The 23,770-nt window shown below is 33.5% G+C and overlaps 2 protein-coding genes across 5 annotated transcripts in view; both read right to left on the bottom strand.

The window, feature by feature from the left end:
* Positions 1-1,267: 1,267 nt before the first annotated feature.
* The window catches only part of LOC122628160 (fibrillin-1), a 129,475-nt gene continuing 106,972 nt past the window's right edge, over positions 1,268-23,770 (bottom strand). For all 4 annotated transcript variants that reach the window (XM_043810113.1, XM_043810115.1, XM_043810114.1 and 1 more), the window contains 6 exons: positions 21,246-21,385; positions 18,412-18,514; positions 17,134-17,159; positions 14,971-15,045; positions 14,352-14,658; positions 1,268-1,776 (listed from right to left, as the gene is read on the bottom strand). In XM_043810113.1, coding sequence (XP_043666048.1) covers positions 1,589-1,776; positions 14,352-14,658; positions 14,971-15,045; positions 17,134-17,159; positions 18,412-18,514; positions 21,246-21,385 — 839 coding nt within the window. In that variant the 3' untranslated portion in view covers positions 1,268-1,588. The remainder of the gene's footprint in view (positions 1,777-14,351; positions 14,659-14,970; positions 15,046-17,133; positions 17,160-18,411; positions 18,515-21,245; positions 21,386-23,770) is intronic.
* Positions 6,077-8,817, bottom strand: LOC122628164. The gene has a single exon (XM_043810120.1). The coding sequence runs from the start codon at positions 8,507-8,509 to the stop codon at positions 6,137-6,139; it is 2,373 nt and encodes a 790-aa protein (XP_043666055.1). The 5' UTR covers positions 8,510-8,817; the 3' UTR covers positions 6,077-6,136.

Genomic DNA, 23,770 nt, shown 5'->3' with positions numbered 1-23,770 from the left:
GTACCTAATTATTTATTAATATAAGGGAACGAGATTGTGTCCATTCATCGAGATAACTCTCGAAAAAAAATAAAAAACGAAAAAACCAAAAAAAAAAAAAATAATGAAAAATGAAAATAATAAAAAATCTTCGAACCGGACAATAGATTTTCATACTTTCGATGTCCGAAGTCAATATACCTACATACAATATGTACGTACACGTTCCGTCGTAATTTTATTCTCTCGTTTATGTACCAAGCCAAAACCAAACCAAACTAAACCAAAAAAAAAAAAAAAAAAAAAAACAGAAAAAAGAGAAAAAAGAGGAAAGAGACAAAAATAAAAATAAAGTAGAAAAATATAAAAAAAAAAAAGAGAGAAAGCAAAACAGTAAATAAATAAATAATTATTAAAACGGGATGATCGAGAAAAACGAGTAAAAACAAAAAGGAAAAAAATAAAAAAAAAAAAGGGAAAAAAAAGAAAAGAGAAAAAAAAGGACGACTCGGCGGCGATCAATGGTTCTAACGAATCTTCTAGGTGAGATGTTGCGCTAGAAACTCTAGTTAGCTTAAATATTAAGATGTAATCTGTGAAAAGAAGGAAACGATACCTAAATGTGTAAATGAACATTTTGTTTATTATTTATTAATACCCCTCCCTAACGATCGCATCATATCATTGTTACAATTAAACGAACAGGCACGTAATAAATATGCCATCGTATCGGCATTACTATGAATGTATAAAATTTATCTATATCGAATATACGTATATATAATATATATGTATATTACAAGGAAAAACAAAAATAGCAACTTTCGTAATGATTTTTCGCTCACCTACATACATACATACATACATATATATATATATATATATATATATATCTCCTTAGAATAAAAATGGCAGTAAAGTAAATAAAGGCAAGTATTATTTACGAAAATTTTTGATATGCTACGTGACATCATATAGAAATTTATCCGATCGTAATAAAATAGTACGAAACGAACGAATTTTCTTTTAAACTAAAAGAATAGGAATCTAACGATAGAAGAGAGATAGAAAGAAAGAAAGAAAGAAAGAAAAAGAAAAAGAAATAACTTAGAACATAACGTACATACGTGACATGATGATAACGCAGGAGAGAGAAAGAGAGAAAGAGAGAAAGAGAGAAAAATACGACTCGTAACTGCAACATGACATGACAACAACTGATTTTCATTCGCTTCTCGGAGTTGCGAACAATAAAAAAAAAAAGAAAGAAAGAAAGAAAGAGAAAACTCACGTAATAAAAATAAAAACGAAAGCTAGCGTTATGAAACGTTTATAGCAGTTTTTTCTCTCCTCTCTCTCTCTCTCTCTCTTTCTATTATAATATTTCTTTCTTTTTACATCTCTCTTTTTACATCATCCAATTAATGTCGATGAACGGAAACTCGTCGTTAATATTTCGTAGTACAACTACCGAATTTAATTCCTCGACTCGTCGAATAGTACAACGAGAAGGAGATAGAGAGAAAAAGGGAGACAGGAGAAAAAAGAGAAAGAAAAAGATAGATAGATAGATAGATAGATATATAGATCGAGATATATAGAAACTCTTTCATGTGCAACATCTACGTCGTGGAAATATTCTCGTATCGACTCGAGCTCTCGGATAATGAGGAAACGATGCAAAGTGACCGTTCCTCGTCGAACGTTCCTCCTCCTCCCCCCCATCCAAGTGGTGCCTCTGCAACAGCTGTTGCCTCTGCTCCAAATAGTAATCCCGTTCCCTCGGCTGCTGTCGATCTGAAAATACAAACGAGTTAACCTCACGAAGGACGATCGAGCGTTAATCATCGACCTCTTTCCCTCCTCTTTTCATCTCCACCACTTTCTTCCACCACCTTTTCATTTTCCTTTACCGACAACTCTCGTACGACGTTCTATATTATTATTTACCTAAAGCATCTGTTTTGTAATTGGAAACTTTGTACCTTTAGAGAAACTTTTGAAAACTTTACGGTAAGTATCGGTAACTTATTATTATTGGCTTTTAATTTTCAATAGGGTTCTATCCTTCTTCTTCTTCTTCTTCTTCTTTTTTCTTCTTTTTTTCTTCTTTTCTTCTTTTTTTCTTCTTCTCTTTTCTTTTTTTTTTGTTCTTTTTTCTTTTTTTATTTGTGTTTGTTCGTTTTTTTTTTTTTTTTTTTTTTTTTTTTTTTCATTGACAAACGAAATCGATTAATTCCTTGAAACTGTATTACATCGCGATAGGATAAAGGTTCTTCTTATTTTTTTCTCTTCTTCCTTTTTCTGAATGAAAGTTTTCTTTTTACAAGCAGGGAGAAGCGGTGCTTTTATTTTGATCTTAGTTTAATGAGTTGATAAGAAACCCGACAAATTTAAATTAACTTAATTTTTTAAGAATTTTTATAACTTCCTTCTTTTTCTTTCTTACTTTTCATTTTCTCTTTCTTTTTTTCTTCTTTTCCCCAGACAGAAATTAATTGAGATTAATTAATCGGGGTTTCTTTTTTTTTGTTCTCCTACTTTTTTCTTTTCTTTTCTTTCTTTTTTTGCGAAAGGATAATTGGGATAATAATCAGGTGTTTTTCGCTCTTACTTTTCTTTTTTTTCTTTCTCTTTTGTTTTTTTTTTTTCTATTAAAAGAAACACGTTAAATAGGAGAATTTACAAAGGAGAAGATTTAGTGACTGTTATCATCGGACACTTTGGAGGAGACCTAAGAATAGCCAAGAGTTGGACGTCGTCGACAACGATTAACGTAAAAGCAGTTCAATTTACCTAACTGCTCTTCGTCTTATTCCGAAGTGGTTCGACCCATTTTTCTCGTTTCACAGAGTCTCATTTCCAAGCATTTACGAAGACTCGAAAGAATTACATAGATATCGTCGATGTGCTAAGTCATAAAATATTTCAAAGGAGCTCGTAATAAAAATCATTGAGTTTCTTTTCCTCTTTTTCTTTTTTTCTTCTTTTTCTGATTTTTTTTTCTTTTCTTCACTCGAATCTTAAGGCAATTCGAGATAAATTCAGCGAACGGGATTTGATATTTAATCGAGTCGCGAAAACGAGGACACTGAGACCACACGCACGAATATCTTCCATCGATTTATCTACTTCGTATGTTACATATACGTGTGTGTCTATGTACATACTTATATATATATAAGTGTACCTATATATATATGTATGTATATATATATATGTATATATATATATATATATAAGTATATGTATTTGCCATCTCGTGAACTTTGCGAATCTAGGACGGAATGCTGGGGCACGTGTCGTCAGGGGCCAAGTCTCTGGAATGTTTTCCCAGATGCTCTCTTATATGTATGTATAAGATATCTATGTATGTATATATGTATATGTATGTCATCCTGGTAGCTCACTCAACCAAGTTTTACCTCCACGTGATCCAGTTAAAAGCCGATTACAATTTTCAATGAGCTTTATCGTCGTTAAATCACTTGACGGCGTTGGTCCCATTGAAAGATGTCGGTGCCCGATAAAGAGATTCTACAATATATCGTAGCTTACACCTTCGATTGGATCGAATTTTGAAAGAAAAAGAAGAAGGAGAAGCTTGAAAAAGCTTTTAGATATATTCACGTAGTACTTATTCGAGAAGAAGAAGAAGAAGAAGAAGAAGAAAAAGAAAAAGAAGATATCGTTATTGATCACGATTCGATTTCGAGTGAAAGAGAAAAAAAAATGTCCCTAGCATCGTCTATGATAAATTCCGAGTCTATGTGAATTTATTAAATTAGTAGTTTGAGATCGTTTGATTAAATTTCAAGGATATTACTTTCTTTTATCGAAAATTCACGTTTCCTTTCTAAATCGAATTCTAAATAATATAAATGTTTTGTTACGATTCATACTATTTTTTAATTTTAGTTAGAAATCGTTTAAAAATCGTTTCTGAATTAGAAAAGAAAGAAACAGGGAAAAGAATACTCTTCGTTTACGATAAATTTGATCGATCAAAATTTCATTAATATCATACTAATTGGAAATTGTTTGATTGAATTTATAAATCGTCTTTTCATAATCGAGAAACGTTTTTTCGCACGATCGATTTTAAAATTCAAAAAAAAAGAAAAAAAAGAAAGGAAGAGAGCACTTACGATCTATGATAAATTTGATCAATGGTAATTTTGTTAATATTAATATGAAATCTGCTTAATCGAATTTGACATTTCTATATATATATATATATATATTTATTTATTTATTTATTTATTTTGTATTCGAAAATCGTTTCATCGCGATCGTCTTTGAATAAGAAAAAAAAAAAGAAAAGAAAAAAAAAATCACGATCTACGATAAATACGATCAATATAAATTTTATTAATACCATTAATACTAAGTAGTGATTAATTTATATGCGTCGAAATTCGAATTGGTTTGGATTAAAATGAAGTGTCCTCTCGAGTAAGAGACTAAGAAAAAACTGTTGGAAGTTGTGTGTTAATGGAACGATCATATAAACCATGAACAACTATCTCTCTCTCTTTCTGCGCTATGTGAGAACGAGAGGATAGTTGAAGTTCGCGGCTCTTCTTTATACACCCTAATTGTAAGTGGCTGTCGTCATCCCTGGGTTGAGTCTTCTCACGAGTTATAAAAGCGATACAAAGAAGGCCAAAGAGTGACGAGTTTTGCAAATTATACTTTTTTCTTCCTTTTTTTTTCTAAGATCTTTACGTATATTCATATCTTAATAAAAAAGAAAAAAAAAAAAGAAAAAAGAAAAGATTTATTTACCGATAATAAAACACGTTATATTATTATAAAACGTATCACTGGTAACATATGCGAATGTATATATACACGCATACATATTTATATGTGTGTGTATGTGTATAAAGAAAAAAATATTGTAGCGAAACACTGTAATGTATACTACAAATGATAGTAATTAAAATGAACTATATAATTAACTATTACAACAATTCGAATTCATGTTGATCAATTTTTATTTTATCTATACCCATTAATATAGATTATCATTTTAAAAAGATAGAAATTTTTATAATTTATTATTTTAATAGCAATTTCGAATTCCATCTCTTTCTCTTTCTCTGTCTCTCTTTGTCTGTTTCTGTCTGTTTCTCCGTCTTTCTCTCTCTCTACCATCGTAGTTACCATCTCTGTCTTCTACAGTGCTACCTCGTTCATCTCCTTGACTTCGTCGTCGTCTTCGTCTTCGTCGTTGTCGTTGTCGTTGTCGTTGTCGTTGTCGTTGTCGTTGTCGTAGCTGCCCTCGTTTCCTTTTATGCATTATTAATAGTGCACTGTTAACTGAGCTCTTCTCTATCTCTTTCTCTTTCTCTCTCTTTCACTCTCTCCCTCTCTCTTTCTCTTTCTTACTCTTCCTATTTCTATCTTCTATCTTCTATCTTCTCTTCTTACTCTTCGTTGTGTAGTTACGTTCACATAAATCACCGAAGAAACGACGTACAGTCGAACTCTCGTCCTCGATCGTAAATCAATGATCATAACGATCGCGAGAATCATTGAGCATCGAATCAACGTCGATGAAAAGAAAAAGAAGAAAGAGAAAGAGAAGGAGAGAAAGAAAGAAAGAGAGAGAGAAAGAGAGAGAGAGAGAGAAGGAGAATGTGTGTGTGTGTGTGTCATAAAAATTCTTCGAACGTAGAAGCTGGTTAACATCTACTATGATCCCGTAAATCTTTTTCGTTTCTAAAGAGAACTCGATGAAAAGATAGGAAAATATTATCTATTTATAAAAGAACAAGTGTTTCCAAATTTGAAGTATAGAAATCCAAACGAATCCGCTATTTCTCTACGAGGATGAAAATAAAAAAAAGAAAAGAAAAGGAGAAAAATAAAACGAAAAGAATGTACGATTATGTTTCAATAAAAAAAAATTTATACAACATACATATGCGTGTGTGTGTGTGTGTGTGTGTTTGTGCATGTATAAAATTGATTCTTAAAGCTCATGAATATTTATAAAAAATTTATTCCTATAGGTTTCGACCTTATAACGATTCATTGTTATTACGAGTAAGCGAGTGTTTGTATATGTATATAAAAAAAAAAAAAAAAAAAAAAAAGGGAAAAAAAATTGGGAAAGGAAAGAAATTTTGTACTCGTAAAAGTTCGACGTCTAAACGACATTTTGATCGGTCAAATTCGACTTGATCTCGGTAATATTTAATAGATCCTGCAACTCTTTCAATTCCGAAACGGAAAGGATGGATTCGAGTTCGGGTGATATAGCGTCCTTCAAACTCAAAGACGCTAAATCGACGGTGTCTATGTTCCCGTCGTTCTTCAAAAGTTGCTTCAACTTTTTAATGTAATTCTTTAAACCCGTTTGCACGGCCAGGCCAACTTTCGAGTCGGCACGTGACAATCTACGATGTATCGGTTTTTCTTTTTCCAATGTCATTTCGTCAAAAGAGGAACGTTTTTGAGTTCGCGAATCGTTCTTATCCAATACCAAAGTGTCTCTCGATACAACGGCCAATCGAGGACACGTATCCATCTTGATTAATGATTTATTTCCATCCGCGTACTCGCAAGTTTTATCGAAATTCTTTGAAACGGCGATTCCTTTCTTCTGCGTATTTTTTTTCGTAACCAAAATATCCAAATCCAGATCATCGATAATCAGTTTTTCGTTATTACTCTTAGGAGAACCAGTCGGTCGATCGGTTTCGTTCTTGATCGATTCGTTTTCGTCGTCTATCAAATTTACCAAGCGTTCGCGTAAAACTTTTGTACTAGTTCGACATTCGCCGACCGCTCTCTCGCAAGGTTCGTTCGTTCGATTCATCGAATTTCGTTCGTAATTCATATTGATCTTGAAAATTTCGTTACTAACGTTGATCGGATTAATTCTATCGGAATTATTGTCCGTCATTTTCGTTGACTCCTGACGTGATCTACGATCACGTACCTTCTGAAACTTTGGACAACTTTTGCCGACGACGTTCTCGTGCAAGGATCCCCTTGATTTTCCGTCGTCATTTTCATAGCTACCGAGAAACTTCGGGAGCAACCTCGAGGAAATGCTCGATGATGGCTCGAAGTTAGGCGCCGTCATCATCGGTCTTACTATATCGAACGAAGAAATTTCTTTTTCCACCGATCGTAAAGATCCTTTACCTTTGGTATTGTAATCCTCGATATCCTTTAAACCTTCGATACGTTCGCTCTTCGTACGATCGTCGATCGTTTTTCTTTTGCCGGTTAAAGTCAAATTGGCCGATCTTGGCCTTGGAGAGGATGGCCTTGAACCGTACGCGGAGGTACGTTCGCCGGAACGTAGTTTACCTCTTTTGGATTTCTCGAAGGTGTTTCTCTCCGGCCTGTTCCCGTATTTTCTGTTGAACGAGACCGACGGATTGCCGCTGATCCATGGGAGAAGTTTCCGAGTTGTTCTACGATCCCGCGAAGATGGAACCGATGATTCACGGGAATTATTCGACATAACGTCGCGATTACTATCGAGTTCGCTTGAACTCACCGAGCTTACGTTCGTAATAGAATCCTTATCGGCTTTAACGATCGAGGATGCCAACTTACTGCGTACAGATTTGACGGTATGGTTGCTGCACTTGGACACAACGTACTTTCTTGTTTGTACTTGATCGACGTTCGAAGTTCTCCCTAGTTTTCTTCGAATCGAGTTTGAATCAACCAGACCGGCTCCAACGTGTCTCCCTTTCCTCAACCACCCGGAATCCCTTCTCGAGCCGATCGATTCGCACAGCGACTCCTTTGGTTCCGCTTTGCTCGCCTCTTTCCTCGAATCTTTTTTATCGTTCGATTGGCTAGGAAAGTTCTTGACCTTTCCCTTCGAATTATTACCGTTCTTCTCGTACAAACGCGTACGTTGTACGTAATTATCATCGACGATCTCCTTTTCCCGATCGGTCTCTTTCGAAGATAGATTCGTCGTGTCCGTACCTTTCTCGTCGGTCTCTCGTTTCCGTATACCCTTAACAAGAAAATGATCCAAGGGATGTAAGAACTCCATCTCTTTCTTGCTCATACCCAAGGTAGCGTCGTAATATTCCTCGACGAAGTCGAAGAAATTGTGATCGTATTCTTCGTTCAATCTTATTCCGAGGGTGGTATCCGACGTGTTTAAATGTATCGAATTGAATATGACGTCGCCCGGTGGCTGATGATTTCTGTAACGTTTCTTAAGGCTCGCCTCGATCAGTTTGTGACGGTAAGCGTTGTAATTGAAGGTCGATATGTCGATGATAGGTAATTCGGAATTTGTTACAACGAACGAGGAGGATCTTTCGACCGGTACGTCTTTTATTTCGTTGTCTCTTTTATTCGACGTACCCGTCGATTCGTCCTGATCGTATTGTCGTACCTCGTCGCCTTCTATCTCATAACGACTACCGTTTGAACAAAGATTCGGCGTTGATACCGTTCTACGACTTGAATCTACGTTAAAGTGTAGATCGAAATCCGAGCTGGAACTTGAATCGATTGGAATCGGTGCAGGATAATGCATCACCACGGCCCTTCGTATACGCTCCTCCGAACTGCTATTACTAGCTCGTCCAGTTTCATGATGATATTCCTTTATATCTGAACCGCCTGAGGGTGAACCACCAGCTATCCTTCTTCTCGGATCCCTCTTATTCCATCTCCCGTTCGATCCGTTCCCGCTCCTTGATTTCCCCTAAGCCGACGCGAGAAAGTGCAGAGATATTTGGAATTTGAGGAGTACGTTCAAACAAAGAGATTCATTCGATGAAAAGCGTTATTACCGCCCGCGGACATGCTTATTGATCAATCTTTCTCTCTCTCTCTCTCTCTCTCTCTCTCTCTCTCTCTCTCTCTCTCTCTCTCTCTCTCTCTCTCTCTCTCTCTCTCTGTTGTCAGTCTCCGTCCGTCCAGATATGTCTGTCCGTAGATTACTTTTCTTTATTTTCTTCGCGAATATCTGACGCGATTCGTCAAAGACGAGGAAACATTTTTCTCTTTTCTTTCTCTTTCTTTTATAATCATCTCTTCCTTTCTCTTTCCTTTCTTTCTTTTTTTTTTCCTTTTCGAATCAAAGATCGTATCGTTCGAAAAACAAAGTGGCGCCCATAAAGCGATCTCTTTATAATTATCGGCGTTATGGTATTAAAGATATCGTATCGAAGGAGAAAGATAAAACGAAAGGGAAAAAAGGACGAGGTAGAGCGAAGGAGAGAGAGAGAGAGAGAGAGAGATATTGAAGAAATTTAAAATACAAGACAAAAAAGAAAAGAGGGGGAAAAAACAGAAAGAAAATGTGCGCACACTTCGGGAAAAGAAAAGAGAAAAGAGAAAAGAAAAAAAGAAAGAAAAAAAACACCTCTCGTCTGTCACTCGTGTATATGTCTCGTTCAATTAATCGCACGATAATGAGATAATAGTAGATAATTGTAACGAACGATATATTGCATATAACCGAAGGGTTAGTAAACGTTCCTGATACGTACGAGATAAAATAGTAGATTGACGAACAGTGGTACTGCCAATAGGATAACAAATGCCAAAACGAAAATGCTTTCGACGATGAACGGCGGGGAGGATTGTAAGGTTAAAATGAATTTAGTTGAATCGACGACGTTCAGCATCCCGTCGGGTTCGATTTTGTCGGTCCACCAACAATCAATGGAAACGTTTCTCTCGCGTTCTTCATGTTAGAACAGTAAAGATCGAACAAACATGAAATATCAGATAGAAAATGATAGAAGGAATCGATCGGCGTATTCTCTCCTGTCACTCTTGAGCGACAGGAAACGTCTCCCATAGTCAAACGATATTCCTCCATCTATCCGCCAATCGTACCAATCGTATTCGTTGTATCCTTTTTTTCTTTGTCTTTTTTTTCTTTCTCTCTCTCTCTCTCTCTCTTTCTCTCTTTCCATCTCTCTCTACTCTATTCTATTCTATTTTCCCTCCTACTATTCGTTTTCTACGATAATATACATATCGAGATCTCGAACATGCGAGAGATATCGAGGATTCCTCTTTCTTTCACTATCCTTCTCTCTCTCTCTCTCTCTTTTTTACTCTCCTTTTCTATCTCTTTCTCTTTCTATCGCTCCCACTCTTTCTTCTTTTTTTCTCTTTTTTTTTTTTTTTTTAGGTCACCGAGTATTTCCATTGGCAACGAGTACGAATAACTTCGCGTTATTTGCGTTTCCTGTGTTCACTGTCTGCCGTTCTACTCGCCAAGGGAGCACCTTTGATTTTTGCACCATAGAATACAATATCGTCGATTCTCTGCGGTTTCGTAAGTTTGCCTTCATCGCCGGCTATTTCATTTTCTACGAATGTTTAACGAACCGTTGACCGGATTCAATTTGTTAAAAACAAAAAAGGAAAAGAAAAAAACCAAGAGGAAAAAGAAATGGGATAGGAAAAGAAGGAGAAAGGAGGGAAAAGAAAAGGAAAGTAAGGAAACGTACGAAAAAAAAACATAATAATAATAATAATAATAATAATAATAATAATAATAATAATAATAATAATAATAATGAAAAATACTAAAGAATAGTAATAATAATAATAATAATAATAATAATAATAATAAAATTTGATCCAATCGATTTCGATTCTCAAGAATAACGTGAGAGAATAGAAGAAAATAAATGAAAAAGAACAAATTACAATTGAAAAAAATATCGATAGAAATTCAAAAGACGATGTAATTCGCCGATAGAAAATAATGATTTGACAAAAGTAATGACAAACTATCGTTTGCTCTGGGTGCTTGTACGGAAACTGTTACGTTGGCTATCGTTCGCTAATCACCTTACGGTTCGACGACGACACAACGACGTCGTCGGCCGGTAGCAACTATTTGCTAAACTATGCACAGAACTCTCATAATGGATAAGTTCGTTTAAACGTAGCTAGGATAATAACACAACATGGTGTCTGCCTGTTCAGTCTTCTAGTATTCTAACGACGACGGAAACGCAGACTCTGCAGACTATCCGAGATAAAGAGCATATCTCTCTCTCTCTCTCTCTCTCTCTCTCTCTCTCTCTCTCTCTCTCTCTCTCTCTCTCTCTCTCTCTCTTTGTATATATATATATACATCTTTATATATCTCTTTAGCTTTGTCTTTCTCTTTCGCTCTAACGCATCTCTCTCTCTCCCTGTCTCTCTCTCTAACACGTTAATCTCACAGTTTCATTAAAGCCGATCATCCTCTATCGAAACCGTCGACTCGCGAAATTTCTCTCGAAAGCATCACCATTGTTGTGTCCATTAAAACGCTTTCACGTTTAGCGGCCAATACTTTTTTTTTTATATATTTTTCCTCCTGTCCTCCCTCCCCCGCCCCATTTTTCTTTTTTTTCCTCTATTTCTGTTTTTTAATCTTTTTTTTTTAGTTTTTTTTTTCTGATTTCCTTCCTCTTCCTCTTCCACTTGCTCTTCCTCTTTCTCTACCTCGAGAGAGCTTGTATTAATGGATTCACATTTTCTTCTCGTAACATTATTTTCTAATGGATTCGACCATCACGAAAAGACACAAGAAGATCCATTAACGTTGGATCGTAACCGAATTGGCTCATCTAAATATTGTATAATACGCGATAATAGACGATCGATCTGATAAATCGTTTTGCAAATCATAGATAATTCTTAATAACGAATCGTTGTTTTTTTCCTTTTTCTTTTTTGTTTATTTATTCTATTTTATTTGTTCCTTTTCCTTTTTCAGATTTAGTTGTTAGATCACTATGGAATATTTTATGTAAAAAACGAATTAACATTTATCTCTCTCTTTCTTTACTCTTTTTTTCTCTCTCCTCTTTTACGGCAGTAAATTCTAATTTTCTTTTTCTTTTTTTTCCTTCTTCTTCTCTCTCTCTCTCTCTCTCTCTCTCTCTTCCTCTGATTTTTTTTGTTTTTCTTTCTTTTTTTTTTTTATTACGAATATCAGATTCGTCGGGATCCAAGCGCTGGATAGATAGTCTTTTGTTAGAAGCTTTTGCGATGCCATTAATTTTGTGGTAAGCGCATTCGGGAGAATTTACCGAAGGATGCCACGAAAATAATGAGAAACGAGAATCGTGGCCTTTCTTCGAGCTCTATCGAGCTAAAAAACGCATCGGAGCGTATTTCGATGTCGACTAAAAGTACATGCAAGAATTTAGTAGATACCCATTCGCATATCTCGAATGAGATCCGAGCAAACTAACGAATAAATTCAATTTAAAATCTCAATTATCCGATCTCTTTTTCTTCTAATCTTTAATTATAAAAAAAAAGAGAATATAAATAAAATAAAAAACTTTCCAAATAAGTTCGATGGAGAGATCGATTCGATTAGTAATCAGATCGAATTATTTCGATTAAATTCTCGATCGAAAAGGACGACTAAAGTTCGTTTCATTGCAAGTAATTATGAAAGGCGTCTCATTTGGTTTTTTCTTTCGGTGAAAAGGAAAAGAGAAATTATCAAAAAAAGAAAAAGAAAGAGAAGTGAAAAATTTGTCGTTTATTCGAACGCGTTAGACGATATTTATTACACCATTAAACAATTCCAACTTTAGCGAACGTCCGCATTGCGTTGCTTTTTTATTTTTATTTTTTTTTTATTTATTTATTTATACTTCTTTTTTTTTATTTTTAATTTCTCTTTTTCAAGAACATTAAATGGAATATCCTGAATGTAACAAATCTCTTCACAACGTGTGCACTTGTGCTGTTAATGGTATAAAAAACAAAAAGGAAAAAATTGGTGAAAAAGCGAGAGAGAAAAAGAGAGAAGGAGGAAGAGAGAGAGAGAGAGAGAGAGAGAGAGAGAGAGAGAGAGAGAGAGAGAGAGAGAAAGAAACGAGGATCTCTCAACATCAAGATAAATTCACGTACGACTTTCGTGGAATTTTGTTCCCATTAGAAATGCATATAGTAATCAAGAAGTTTAATGAAAACCGTCGGGACTCGTGGAAGCGGCCAATTTCATACAAAAGAAAAAAAGAAAACAATAACGAAAAAAAGACGACGACAGCTCTTTCGCACATACATTTTTCTTGCCGTTGAAAATTCAGTCGTTTGTTAGTGTATTGTGTGAAATAATTATATCATCAATTTTAAGAAATAAAGGGAGATAAAGATTTGATATTAAAAAGGAAAGCAAAACGGAAAAAATAGAAAAGAAAATGAAGAAAGAAAAAAAGGATGTATATATATATATATTTTTTCATAAAAAATAAAAAATTTTATTTATGTATTTATAAAAATGAAAACTATCTGTGTATATATATATATATATATATATATATATATATATATAAAATTCTTATAAAATATAAAAGAAGATAATGGATTTTTGTTACGATGAGTGAAAAAAGGGATTCAAAAAGGGTTTTAACGTGAACAAAGTGTTCGAACTATTCTTCGAAAGTGTGATACGTATTTACATAGGTACATCGATTTTAAATTCGATATTCCACGTAAAAGCGTACGTTTGGTTCAAAAATTTCTCTGTCTCTCTCTTTCTTTCTCTCTATCTATCTCGCTCTATCTCTCTTCCTTTTTCTCTTTTTCTCGATTTCCTCGAAATTCGTAAAACAGAATGACAGAATTGTACTACCAGATGAAAAGGAGCACTTTCAACGATCGTTGCTTTTCCATTCGCATGCTTTTTAATACCCTTCACTCGACATTTCTCATCGCTCGGTGAGGAACAAAATAGAAAATATAGAAAATAATATGGAAGGTTGGTCCCCCTGTCACTAATTAAACTTTCAAACGTAACGCGACATAATTATGTACTTTAAAATGCAATTTTTCCTTGTGTGTCCTTAACGCGCAACATATAATTATACACACTACATACATATATATATATATATATATATATATATATATATATATCACACAGTATTCGCGAATAACGAAAATGAAATATTTACAAATTAAAAGGAGAAAGCGTTGTGATTAGAGGTTCAAAAGAAAGAAAAAAAAAAAAAAAGAAAGAAACGGAAAGACAAACGAACAAAAAAAAGAAAAAAAACCCAGAGAATAATACGAAAGGGACGCCGAGCGCGATGGTCGTGTTTTTATCGAGGAAAGTGAGAGACTTCTTTTGCAACAAAAAAAGAAAAAAAAAAGAAAGAAAAAAAAGAAGAGAGGGTAAAAAAATAAAAGAAAGAAGACCGGAAAGCAAAAGCGAAAAGTAAAAGAATATATCGGAAGGGTCGTATGGTTCTCTTTCCAACTTGCATTCTCCCACCGGAGCACCATCCCTCTCTCGCTCTTTACTAACCATCCTCCCTTCCTTTCAACCTCATTCCCCTTCAAACCTCTCTATCAAGAAGCCGCAGGGCTAGGTAGGAAGCAACGAGTACACTTACAATCTCCAATAGGATAGGCCATCGATGAGGAGATCCGTGAAGAAGAAGAAGAAGAAGAAGAAGAAGAAGCAGAAGCAGAAGAAGAAGAAGGAGAAGAAGAGGAAGAGGAAGAAGAAGGAGAAGAAAGAGGAGGAGGAGGAGGAGGAGGAGCTCGAGGTTGGTTCCTCTGTACGGGATGGATCTCGTGATAAGCTGCCCTCGCGTCTTGATAACCATTCTGCTGATGTTCCCGATAAGCACGCTGTACGGCATACGCCCCTGAGAAGATCCTGGTGTACCTTAGATAGCAACCGCTTGGTATCTGCCACTGCAAATCGAATTATTTCTTTCACGAGCTTCCTACTTTCTATATATCTCTTTTTCTCTCTCTCTCTCTCTTTCTCTCTCTCGTCCTTTCTTTCTTTCTTTTTTTCTCTGTGTCTTTCTCCGTCTCAATGTCCCTCCGTCTCTGTCTTTTTCGTTCTAATAAAGTGAGTAGACTCTCATAAAAAGATTGAGACAGAGATAGAGGGTGATAGAAAGAGAGAGAGAGAGAGAGAGAGAGAGAGAGAGAGAGAGAGAGAGAGAGAGAGAGAGGGAGAGAGAGAGAAAGAAAAAATTGTGTGACATCAAGACTCACCCCATAAGCGGAAGTCGGCATCGGTTGGGGTGGCCTTCCGGGACACATCAACATTCTCCTTCGGTAGATTCTCGGCTAAACGACGAAATAAGTGCAAACGTAAGATCTTCTAATATTTTTTAAGTGGAATGTGTATGGAGAGAGAGAGAGAGAGAGAGAGAGAGAGAGAGAGAGAGAGGAGAAGGAAGGAGGGTGGAAAAATGTGCCAGGTAATAGAAGTAACGACGGAGATATTTATCGAACGTTTTATATAGTTAATGATTTCATATATCAGATTCCGGATAATTTTTCTTTTCTTTTTCTTTCTTATATAATAGATCTGATAAAACGAAAGAAGATATTTAATTACCTTTTTAACAACGATTTTAAACATATCGAATGATTTTCTACGGGATCGAAAATTGCATTGGAAAATATTAAAAATTTTTATATTTTGTATTTGTCGAACGATATTATTTAAGATCGAATTCTTCTTCAGATAATTAATTCTTTTCTCATCAAGATAAATACGAATATATGAATATTTCAGAAGCGATTTCGTACATAGGATTGAATATTTTTTTGTTTTTAGATAATAATCGTTTTTATTCTCCTGTCGGATAATTAAACAAAGACGGGTATATTTACGGCAAGATTTTCTAAGTCGACTCATGTTATTTAATATCGATTTTTTTTTTTTTTTACATAACTCTTTTCTTTTCCAGGACAATGATGAAAATATTTCAGACGTGATTTCTTTAGGTAATGATCGTTTTTCCCTCGAGTCGGATAATAGGACAAAAACGGATATATTTACGACACCAATTTGAATGCCGTATAATTTTATATAAGATCGAATATTTTTTAGATAATTCTTCTTCTTCTTCCTTTTCTTTTTTTATACCAAATATAATAAGACAGAGACGGAGATACATATTTAAGTGGATTTTATATACCATATGATTTAATATGAGATCGAATCTTTTCCAGTTTGATTTTATTCAAGAGAGTTTTATACCGGGCGATTTCATACATCGAATATTTCAACGATTTCACACGTTGCATCGTTTCTGTTTTCTTTCCTGGAAAAATGCTATACCTTCGAGATATCCATTCGACGTCTTTTCTTATACGAGAAGACAAGCGAGTTTGTGTACGTACAACCTCCTGAATTCTTTCAACCGGGATATCGTCCGAGTATGTAACTATAGGAAGCGAATTGACAGGCCGATAAAGATGTCTCTATCCTTTTTCATTTTTCTACTAGGAACTAGGATTTTCGCATTTTCTACTATACCGTTGCCATTGCTATTGCCGTTACCGTTGCCATTGCCGATTCCTGTTTCAAACTTTTGACTTTTCATACTCGACCAAAAATGTATACGATATAGTCACCTATGAATTTACACGGAATTCCGGCTACAAGCCAAACTGAACTAAACTTGTTTCGAATAATGATACCGAGAAATAGTTATGCGAAAACTTTCATGCGAGAAGAGAACGATAAAAGTATACTTATAATTTATTCCCGAGTTATTATACGCTCATTTCTACTTATAGTTATGTAGACGTATCGCGATACCGCGCGGTTATTATTTTTCTGTGTTTTCTTTTTTTTTATGTATTTTTTTGTTTGCTTTTGTTTCGTTTAACGTAACAAAATTATTCGTTTTAATACGATAATGTAAATAATAATGATAATAGTATTTAGTAACATTTAATATAATCAATTTTTAATACGAATTATTCATAATATTTTCAACGATTAAGTTAATTACGTTAAAAGAAAAAGAAAAAGAATAAAAACAAGGATACATACATATGTACGTACATACACATATACATACATACATACATACATACATCGACTTTTGTTGTTTCTCTCAAAGGACGTTTTCCGATATCCGATCGTTAACATTGTCGTCGATACGATTTCAATGATTAAAAATTTTTCGAAATAATCCCAGTCGTTTTACGATGGAATCGATAAAAAAAGAAGAAAAAACAGGAAAGGATAAAGATAGAGAAAGAGAGAGAGAGAGAGTTAAGAATGGAAAGAACAAAACGGAATTATGTTTTTACTCGATGAAAGGAGAAGGAAAGAGATAGATACATTTGGGTTCGAGAGACTTTCAAGCTTACAGAAAACCCATTCGATCTCCAATGTGTTTTCTTTCAACTCACCTCGGCATCCTGTCGTTGGTCGGATTCTGAAAATGTACGAGTCACGAGATAAGTACGATTAAATTCTCTTAAACGTCTTCGATATCGAGACGATTATAAATTTAGCGAATAGATATTTTATTTTCTTCTTTTTCTTGAAACGATCTAAAAAACGAGTACGTTTCAATTTCCAGAAATTTTTTTTGCAATTAAATCTATTTTTTTTTTATTCAATTATTTAACGTCGTGATGAAATAGATAATAGAGAAAGTAAAATGATTAATTCAGATAAAATAATTTTTCAAGTTATCGAGATCGATCGATTCTTTGAATTTAACAAGCGGATTAGTTTCTCTTCATATATGTGTGTGTGTGTGTGTGTGTGTGAGGTTGGATATATGTATGCTAAGATAGAGAATCGGTATTATATGTGCGGTTGAAACATGATCGTTTGAAATTGATTAACGAGATTACTGTGAACATCGAATATTCGACGGAACGTGGTTTGATATAGAATGGATCATTCGATCTCAACGAATATATCACATTATATCATTACATCCGTCATCGAACTATCTATTTATGATACACGTTGATTTCAAATTTTAATTCGTGAAAATCCGTTGTCCCAATGGATTTTCTCATGCTTTGAAAATTCTCTAACTATATATATATATATATATGTATACACCATTACACTGAGTTAAAATGTTCAAACTGATTTTACGCTTGCAAGACCGTAGTGCGTTTGGTTATAACAGGATTTGTCATCCTGCAACCGCGGAAAACGTAAAATATCACTTTAGACTAATTATGTATATATATATATATATATATATATATATATATATCCTGTCGTGTTTCGGGAAACTAATCATTTCGACGATGTTACAAAAATCGATTATACGCGTATGACGTGATAAATTTCAAATATGAAAATTTAAAACGACCATGATCGTAATGACCAACGAAATTAATAACGCGATTTAACTTAATATTCGCGTGGACGGTTAAATAAACAAAAATATATATAAAAATAAAAAAAAAAATACAATAAAAAGAATAGAAAAAAAAAAATATAAAGAAAAACAGAAAACGAAAAAGAAATCAAAAAAAAAAAAAAAAAATGAAAAAGAAAAAAATTACTATGCTCAAGATTAATATTCTTCAATCAATACGATTACGAAAACATAACATATGACATTACAGTGTAACACCTCGATATCGGTTGATGTGGTTTCTCCAAGGTCTCTTTACCCTAAACAATCTCCGAAACATTTACCCATTGCATAAATTTACCTCGAATGTGTACGGAGAAATGGCATTCGGCCTGATTTCCGGCTGCATCGGAAGCGATGTAGCGCACGTTGTGAACCCCGGGATACATCAGTTGTCCTGGTTCCTATCGTGGAAACGCAGAGAGCATTAACTTTTCACGTTATCCGCCTAGTGTGGCTGCTTTGAGATTGAAATATTAGGAACCTTTAGCGATAACCACGAAACTACCTCCTCCATTATCCACGTGGTATACTTCATGATATACTAATTAATTCTCTCTCCTCTCTCTCTCTCTCTCTCTCTCTCTCTCTCTCTCTCTCTCTCTCTCTTTCTTCCTCTATCTTTCTCTTTCTCTTTCTCTTTTTCTCTCGTACTCTCTCTTTCTTTCTCTTTCTTTCTCTTTCTCTCTCTTTCTCTTTCTCTTTCTTTCCCTTTCTCTATTTCTCTCTCTCTCTCTCTCTCTCTCTCTCTCTCTCTCTCTATCTCTCTATGTTTTACCTTTTCTCGAATTAAAATTTGTTATCTATTCGAAAGTAACAAAAGTTCATACTTGTTCCGAGAAATTCTGAATGAATTATTTCAAATAGGATAATATGTTTTAAAAATCGTAAATATTCTAATGGCCCGGCAAATGAGTATAAGACGGATGTAATTTAATAATAAATTATTTCTATAATGTGCAGATATATAATCTTTTTCTTTCTTTTTTATATATTTATATAAAATTTGTAATGAATATTTTTAATAATTCATAATGAATTGAGTTTTATATAACATTTATGTATTATAAATTACTGATATTTGAAATTATAAATTATAGTATATAAAAATCATTTGAAGAACGATATAATTTTTAATCATATCAAACAGGACATGTTAAAAATCGAGATTTCTCTAATAATTGAACAACAGATTATAAATTAAGTTTATTATAATTCAGAGAGAAAGAGAGAGAGAGAGAGAGAGAGAGAGAGAGAGAGAGAGAGAGAGAGAGACAGAATAATACTTACAAATTATAATATTTGAAATTAGAAATTATAACATACAAAAATCAGATGTTAGATTTCGAAAGTGAAACTTGTTAACGATTACCTTACTTTTTCCTTTTCTATTTATTTTTATATCTTGTCACATTGTTTTTAGAAAATATATTCGCGTGTCAGAAAGGAAAGGTCATTAACGTAGAATATATTAACGTAGTATCTCGTTTTAACAAAAATTCGTTTAAGTGTTACTATTTCGGCTATTCGGCAGAGATATAATCGAATACGATAATCTAACGATCTTCTCGCGTCTAATTTCATCGACATAGAGATACCAAATTAAATGAACGAAATATTAATTATTTCGTTCCTTCAACACATTCCGAAATAATATCTATCTGGACGGTGAATGATATCACCTCGATATCCAACTTCTATTTCGTGCGTCATTTTCTGCGATGGCATATACATCTATATACGAGGTTATTCGCGATACGAAAAGGTTAATGAACAATACGAGGGAAACGAGATGCAATTATCGTTAGATGAGTAAATTACGTTAGATGAATTCTTTAAAAGAGAGAGAGAGAGAAGATCGATGACTAATCGTGGACGAAAGTTTTCAACTTAAAGCTTGAACGAGCAGAGAGAAAAAGAATTGGAAGAAAGAAGACGAGAAGAAGAAATAAAAAAAAGAAAAAAAAAGAAAAAACAGAGAGAGAGAGAGAGAGAGAGAGAGAAAGAGAGAGAAATAAAAAATAAAAGAATAAAAAAATGAAAAAAAACGATATAATAAAGAACTTTCCGCAGGACTATATTTTTTTGTTCCCCTTTGGTAATCTCATCTTCCTGTCTTATGTCTTCTCTCTCTCTCTCTCTCTCTCTATCTCTCTATCTCTTGTTCTCTCTTTTTTTCTTTTTTCTCTTTATCTTTTTGGTTCCTTCGAAACTGCCCTTCGAGTAATTAATGAACGAAATCTCGAAGAACGGGGAGATAAGCGCACGAGATTGGTAAGTTCGATCGTTAGGCGAGACTTTTAATAAAGCTCTCGTTTCCCGAGAAAAAGAAGAGAACTGAATGGAAGAGGAAAGGGTTGAAATAGAGAAGAGAAGTGGAACCGCTTGTTAAGGTTTCGTACTAACGCCCTTTAAACGCTCGTCTTCGTAATAAAACTCTGGGACAGAAAGAATGAAAAAGAGGAAGGGAGAGAGAGAGATGGAGAAAGAGAGAGAGAGAGAGAGAGAAAGAAAGAAAGAAATGAAGAAGATGAGCTTTTCTTGCCGCAAGCTTGTAAACTCTTTAACAGAAAGAAGATACATTTCTTTCTTTCTTTTCTTTATTTATTTCTTTTTTTCTTTTCCCCTTACATAATCTATTACCTGCAATGTTAATTTTCTTTTTATTTTCATTTCGTATTATACATTATATTCTTCTATTTTATTACATATATATATATATATATTTCTTTTAGATATATATACATATATATATATATTTATATATTATTATAATATATAAGAGAAAGTAGTAATGTCTATATATTTATATTTATACACAATAAAATATATATTTTAATATAAAAAATAATATAATTGAATATTGTTATATAGTCTCTTAAAAAAAGAAAAAAGAATAATAACGTATTCCATTATTATTAAATAATATCTATTTTCTATTATATTACTTTTCCTTAAGAAATAATTTTATTATATGATTTTTTGTATTATTATGTATAATTATTTTTTTTTCAATCTTTCTCCCATTCTCTCTTTCTATCTTTCTCTCTCTCTCTCTCTCTCTCTCTCTCTTTCTTTCTCTATATCTCTATTTTCCTCTTTATTCCTCTCAGAGAGGTAATGCCGTTCACTCACCCTCGTTTTGTAAATTCTCTCGACTCCGACGTTGTCGGTGAACGTAGGTTCCTGCCAGAATATCAAACGGTTTGGTTCGCCTGGACTTAAGCGCACTTCAAAGGATGTCGGGCAGGTCGAAACTTTAGGATTCTCAGTGTCTGAAAATCAGAGTAAACGCAATGTGAGATACATAGATACATATATTATATACCTGTTCAAATGTTAATATATGTATCTACAATATATCCATATCTACGTATAATATTTAATCGTTCTAAGTGATGTACGTTCGAGATTAATAAATAAAAAATTATTAAAAATTTTCAATTCCAGAGTAAACAATTCGAGTTTATATTTAAATAAAATGTAAAAGAAAAGAAAGAGATATTATTAGTGTCGTTAAACATTTAAATCGAAATAAAGAAAAAAGAATTGTCAATTTTATTAAACGTCACGTTTAATATAGAATATTTTTCTCTCACGAACGGAGAAACATTAAAAGAAGAAACAGAGAGAAATTTAATGTTTATTTTAAAGATCATCAAAGGGATAAAATCCTGATCGAACGTAATTTATTGAGTGCTTCAGTCAGTTGCTCAACAAATACACATGAATACATAAACACGTAAACACAAATATAAACACGCACACAAACAAATAAAGTCACGCACGTAGACAATTCTTTCTTCGTACCTTTCGTTTAAAATTCTTTCTCGACAACGACGACGAAAGACCATAACGATAAACATTAACCGCAACGAGTCTCTTAAGAAACCAACGAGGACGCTGACTTTTCCTTTAATGAGATTAGTAAACCGAAAACTCTTTGCGGAAAAAGGAATCGAATAATATGAAAATGGCCATTCAAAGCTCTCATGAAAATTTCACTATTAATTATTTTCTTGTTAATAAAAGTTATTTAATTTTATATTATTAAATATAAGTTATTTTATTATATATTATTTTCATCTTATTCATAAAACAAGCAATAAATAGGCATCTATATTTTACAATAAAATATATAAATCTAATTCGAAATTTCCGATATATATACGTACCATATATTTTTACGATATATACATACGTATCAATGATCTCATATAAAATCTATGTGTGTATATGTATAAAAAAATAAATAAATTTCGATACAAATATTATTTTATTATCCTCCACACGCGTGATACATAATTTTACAACAAATACGTTCATATCAAATATAAATCATATAAAATCTATGTACGTATGAAAATAAAAATGAATAAATAAATTTCAATACGAATATTTTCTTATTATACCCCACACGTGTGATTACATAATTTTATAAACAATAAATACGTATCAATAAATCCTACGAAATTTATGTTAACAAAAAAAATTTATATAAAAATATTGCCTCTGCAAAAATCATAACACAAAACTATTCCATTGCTAATTCTATTGCTATTCACGCTATTCATCATCTATTTATCTTTAGATAAATAATTGCAAGTTATGTTTATTCTAATCTATTTATCATACCCGTGCCTTTCGATCTTTGTTATCTTACCCCTCTGTTATCTTACAGTTCCATCTTATCATACAATTACTCTCGAAAACTAAATTAACTTAAATTAACAGTCCTTAACGGATGCGTTAATGATGACAAAAAAAGAAAAACGAAAGATCGAAAAGAAGGAAAAAAGAAAAGAAACAAAAAATGAAAAGAACATAAAAGAAAAAGAAAATAATAAAACAATAAAAAAATTTATACGCCATTTATTATCTTACCATACTTATTCCTAACAATTTCATATTATCATAAAATCAACAGTCCTTACCGGATACGTTGTCGATGATATAAAAAAAAAAAAAAAAAAAAAAAACAAGAAAAGGATAAAAAAATAAAAATAAAAAGATTGATATAAGATGTACAATAATATACAAGCATAGATTATTCCGTTTCCTTTGCCAAAACGATCAACCGAGTATAGTCGTTCAAAACAAGTCGTTCGGAAAAGTTTTGAAATGACTAATTAAGTGGAGTTTGGTGGTGAGTAGAGTTTACCAGGAGGAATCGAAAGTTCAACGGTGTATATTCAACGGAGCAATTGGTGTACGGTTGGCCGATCTTCTTTCTTGATCTCTATCATCTTAAATAAAGAAAGAAGGGGAAGAACACTAGTCCATCCCTAACGCAAGGAAGGAGAAAAAGTTTTCTTTAAAGGCGTATCGAACCTATTCCTCACCCCTCAATCCTCTCAACCCCCTCTCCACAATCTTCCAATCCTCCAATCCTACCATCCCCTTCCTTCCACTAAAGTTTCAACCCCAATCGAGTCCCTCTCCACCCTTCTCCTCTTTACCAACGATGACGACGACGACGACGACGACGACGACGACGACGACGAACTTCTTTTACCGCAGGATATCTCGCTCGATTACTTCCCTCTTCGATCGTTTCACCTCTTCGATCTACAATCGGTGAAATTCAACGTTTAATATCTTTCTTCTCTTACGAATTCGTTTCGATCGTTATCGACTTTCTTCGACTATTCGATTCAAAG

This window comes from Vespula pensylvanica, chromosome 3, assembly GCF_014466175.1.
Source record: "Vespula pensylvanica isolate Volc-1 chromosome 3, ASM1446617v1, whole genome shotgun sequence".
Classification (NCBI taxonomy): Eukaryota; Metazoa; Arthropoda; class Insecta; order Hymenoptera; family Vespidae; genus Vespula; species Vespula pensylvanica.
This window is presented reverse-complemented; position numbering and strand designations above follow the sequence as displayed.